The sequence below is a fragment of the Abramis brama genome (assembly GCF_963993115.1).
Source record: "Abramis brama genome assembly, chromosome: 12".
In the NCBI taxonomy this organism is placed as follows: Eukaryota; Metazoa; Chordata; class Actinopteri; order Cypriniformes; family Leuciscidae; genus Abramis; species Abramis brama.
The window spans coordinates 11,557,715-11,562,714 of record NC_139974.1 but is presented as its reverse complement, the minus strand read 5'-3'; the positions used below and the strand labels follow the sequence as shown (position 1 = coordinate 11,562,714).

The following is a 5,000-nucleotide window of genomic DNA, read 5'->3' as shown; positions in this document are numbered from 1 at the left end:
TCATCATTTACTCACCCTCAAGCTGTTCCAAACCTGTATGAATTTCTTTCTTCTGCTGAACACAAGGGAAGATATTTTGAAGAATGTCAGTACTAGACACTTGATGACTAGGAGAAAAAAAATACTATGGAAGTCAGTGTTCAAAATATCTTGTTTTGTGTTCAGAAAAAAGAAATTCACACAACTTGAAAGTTTGAAACAACTTGAAGGTGAGTAAATGATGACAGAATTTTAAACAAAGTCTTTTAAACATTAAAAAAAAATCTTACTGACTCCAAACTTTTGAACAGTAGTGTATGAAAGTTTTTGCATTAAAAAAAAAAAAAATCAGATTATAACAAAAAATCAAACCAAGTGCCATATATTTTAAAGGTGATGATCTACACATTTTGTTGCATCTGTGTAAACTTGAGGGAAACTGATGACACTTGGTTTGACATTATGTTATCTATGCAATGAAATCAATTTTACAATTTAAAAATCAAAAATAATTTTACCTGTGGCTTAATTGTCCAAATACTGTTTGTAATCACTTTAGTAGACCACCTTTTTTGTATCATTTCACCCTCCAGTATAAATTGCACAAACATGAAGTGTTGTTTTTTTTAGTATGAAAGCAATTAAATGAAGGAAACTGTAATTCTTTGAAATTATTAAACCAGGCAGATAACATGACACATATATTCTACCTAAATGTATGCAGACTCATATACAGAGTAACTGTAGTTTACAGCTTATATTATGATGTCCTTTAAGGTGAATTTTAGTTTTTAAAAAAGTGCTGTAAAAATCTTTATAGTAACAATCTTCACTGCATCTCACTATAAGTGTATTGTTGCAATCAACATAAATTCCTTCAATTGTTCCCAAAAACAATCTATAGCGACATGGAAACATCAAATTAACTTTTATACTCAATCACAATTGTTTTTCCATAATATCATTCATCTCTATAATATCACACATTACGTGGGACAAAATATATATTTTTATTTACAACCAAAGAGAAGAGTAGAAATGTTACAAACAAAATTTAATTTAAAATTAATATTTGCTCCTGGGTAAATAGGTTCCTCAAAAGCACATCTCATGGACTCAGCAGGCCAAACTGAAATGAGTTTAATCAGCTATTATATGACTAATATTGTTTAATACTTTAATATGACGCTAAGACAGTGGACAGGATGTCCCAGCTTATAGCCAAGTCTTTCAGACGACATCTTTTGTTACAGTGCATGATTCTTAAGTGCTCAATGTTGATCCGGAAAGCAGATAGAATTCAGTTTAATCTGAGTGATTATTGTATTTTTGAACATCTAATCGAAACAATTATTTTCAACTTTTTTTGATTGGTTTAACTTGATACATGGGGTCACTGTGATTTTGCCAAGACAGACATGTTCCTGGATCAACATACACTGTAAAAAATGATTTTTTGGTGAAGTAAATACTACTGAAAAAAACAATGTAATTTACATGAAAAAGTTAGTCCAGGCAAGAATTAAAAAAACTAAGTAAATTCCATATCAGTACTTAATTCAAGCGAGTAGAAATGGAAACGTAAATATTAACTCAATAAAATTAAGTAAAAATTACTCAACTTTTCTGATACTGGGGTTCCCATCATGCACTGGACCTTGAATAATTAATGAGGTTAATTTTTCACTGTTTTCCAGCTGTATTTACACTGTTTTATCATTGCTTTTGTTGTCAGGATTAGTAACTTGCCATTTTGTGACATTTCAAGTAAATTTTCTGCTCAAAATGACACATTCAAACACAAAAATGATCCATCAAATGTTACCGTCATTGTGTATTGTCTACGAAGTATTGAGGTCTTTGCATTCACATGAGACTTAACATCTGACATGATGTAGTATAAGTTACTTAGATAATCTAAGTAAAGCACATACTATAGATGATTGGTATAATTCAATATTATTGTTTGAGTGAAATGTAATGCAAAGGAATTTTCAACTAAATCGATATTAATCAACCATTTACTAGCCAAGTTAAAATGACTAATTATCTTTGTTACTTTCACTTAACTAGGTTAAGTAAAGTTTACTTAATTCCATATTTCAAGTAAATTTAACTTAAAGATTTCTAATTAAAGCTACTGATGAATATGTTTAGGTTTTTACTTGGCAAACTTTGTAAATTTACTAGCATTTTCTGAGTGAAAAAAATTAGCAAGCTTTTTTCAAGTAAATCTTACTCCAAATTTTTTACAGTGTAATTTGTTGATCCTGGAACAACATTCCTGTCTGAAAATGTAATCCTAATCCTAACCCTATCCATACCCCTAAACGATAACTCTTCCTATAACTTATCCCTAAAACCAGAAAGAAATGATAGGTGAATAACACTGATGTAGAAGCACATAACCCTGCAAGTTGGAATGTTGATCCAGGATCAACAAAGTGGTTGATCCAGGAACATGTAGGCTACTTGGTAAAATCACGCTCACTGGAGGTTTTGACTGAAACCAAAGACAACAAGATTAATGAGTTAAACATATACTGAGTAAACATATGCAAAACCACTTCACAGAGTAAAGGCTATTATTACTTGAAACTACACTCTCAGAAGAAAAGGCTCTCTATAGAACCTTACAGGATTCTGTCGGGCGCTTCATATAGAACCTTTTAGGGGTTCCCATCATTTTATGGATTTTGTTTTAATTCATTCATTTTAATTTTTTTAAAATTGTATGATTTAAACAGCTTGTAAACATACTTTATTACAAGAAAATGTGAAATAACCCATTAAATATGAAAGTATTGCACAATCATTTAAGATATTTCTCCTTATATAGAACCTTTTTGGTATAAAGCGCCCTTTAAAATGGAGTCAGGATCCCTAGGGTTCTATATAAGGAAGGATCCCTTTTTTTCTAAGAGTGTAAAAATAAATAAACTGTTGTAATGTTAGACTATGTTTTATGCTATGCTCATTTTATTGTATTGTTAATTAAATTGTATTATTATAATAGGCTATATATTGTTGCATATGATATTGATTTGTTATCACATTGATCAAGGTCCCTGCTAAACTAATGATTTCTGACTGAAATGAATGACATAGATCCAGTATATAAATAGTCAGCTAAACATCAGGACTATAATAGGACTGATATTGCTTATTTTTACATTGCATTGTCAAAGTAAGAATAAGAAATGACTATTTTAATTAGATAAAAATCACACCATATACTGCAACTGTACATTGTCATTAATGTCAATTATGTGGACACTGTAACACTTTCCTCCGTGTTTTTTTCTACATTCATCCATCTTCAGTGAGTCTTCGGTCAGTCAGAATCCACCAAGAGAGAGTTCACGCAAAGAATCCTTCAGTCCCCAACATTCTCCATGCTCTTTTGTGAACACACAGTGCGGTTTCCCTCACGGTCCAGCCGGTCCACCGCCACGCTCTCAAACGCCCTCCTCATTAATGGGTTCTCCTCTAAAACCTCATTAAAGCTGTCCACACTGAGCGAGTAAAGTCTGCAGTATGTTTCGGCTCTGACACTGGCTGTACGACGGCCACGGGTCAGTAGACATATCTCTAAAAAAAGAAGAGGAACAGAACAAATTTATATTAAGCTAAAATCTTGTATCAAATCCTAATGCATATTGCGCTATTATCTGACTGAGGAACGTTATATATCATGGTCTGTCTGAATACTCAATTCTGATTGGCTGGAAGGTGTGCAATAAAACCGTAGAATACACAGGTATTTCCAAATCAGTTGAATCACCGTTCTATATTAATCCGCTGTTTTCATTGAAGCGCACACACATCACGCATACGTCACTCGCACACAGAGCAGAGAAACTTATCAACGCTGCCCCGCGACTTTTTAGTAATAAAATAGCTTCGCTACTGAATCGCTACATTATATTTCTCAGCAAGGAGGGGGATACATTGCATTTTTTAAAGTCATTTATGTCATAGCTTCGTTGTTAATGGAGAGAGAGGTGCTGAACAGACACAGTTTGTACACGCACTACTTTATCTCTGTGTCTGATTCAAAGCGGGCAGAGTGCTAGATCTAACTGACGGAAATAACCGTCAGTGTTACCCTTACGGTCAAATATTGCGCTGCAAACATCATTAACAGCTTGTCAATGCTTGCAAATGACCATGGTATAAGCGGGATAATCCACGGCTAGATGACGTGCATTAAACGATTTGAATGTACTTCGTGGAGTCAATCGTTTCATGCACAGCCATGGATTATCCCTTACATACAGTAGGCTACTGTGCAAAAGTCTTAGGCATGTTAATATCCCGCCCCCCCAAAAATGGTTTTAAGTCAGTTATTTATATCTTTTGCTGTAGTGTGTCAGTAGGAAATATCAGTTTACATTTCCAAACATTCTTTTTGCCATTAATAGTAATAATCCAGTGAGATTTCTGTATGCACAAGGAATCTGACAACAGCCAGGATGATCTGATCTCACCATCATCGAGTCCGTCTGTGATTACATGAAGAAACAGAAAAAACTGAGACAAACTAAATCCAGAAGATCTGCGGGAACGTCTCCAAGATGCTTGAAGAAACCTTCCTCCAAAGCTACAGTACTGTGAAAAGTACTGGCACTTGTGTTAAAATGCTGTAAAGTGAGAATGCTTTCAAAAATAAAACCACAAATTGAATTTATTTATGATTTAACTTCTATTAACTAATTCAAATCAATATATGATGTAACAATCCTTTGCGGCTTTTGTCCAGGTACACTTGCGCATAGTTTTTCAGGTAGCTTTGCAGGAAGGTTTCTTCAAGCATCTTGGAGACGTTCCCGCAGTTCTTCTGGATTTAGTTTGTCTCAGTTTTTTCTGTTTCTTCATGTAATCACAGAAGGACTCGATGATGGTGAGATCAGATCATACCAGCTGTTGTCAGACTCCTTGTGCATACACAAATCTCACTGGATTATTACAATTAATGGCAAAAAGAATGTTTGGAAATGTAAACTGATATTTCCTACTGA

At 33.7% G+C, this 5,000-nt stretch overlaps 1 protein-coding gene across 1 annotated transcript in view; it reads right to left on the bottom strand.

Annotated features, from left to right (window-relative positions):
- Positions 1-970: 970 nt before the first annotated feature.
- The window catches only part of hcn3 (hyperpolarization activated cyclic nucleotide-gated potassium channel 3), a 19,980-nt gene continuing 15,950 nt past the window's right edge, over positions 971-5,000 (bottom strand). The window contains exons 8-9 of the mRNA XM_084131210.1: positions 2,233-3,570; positions 971-1,418 (exon numbers count right to left, since the gene is read on the bottom strand). Coding sequence (XP_083987336.1) covers positions 3,356-3,570 — 215 coding nt within the window. The 3' untranslated portion in view covers positions 971-1,418; positions 2,233-3,355. The remainder of the gene's footprint in view (positions 1,419-2,232; positions 3,571-5,000) is intronic.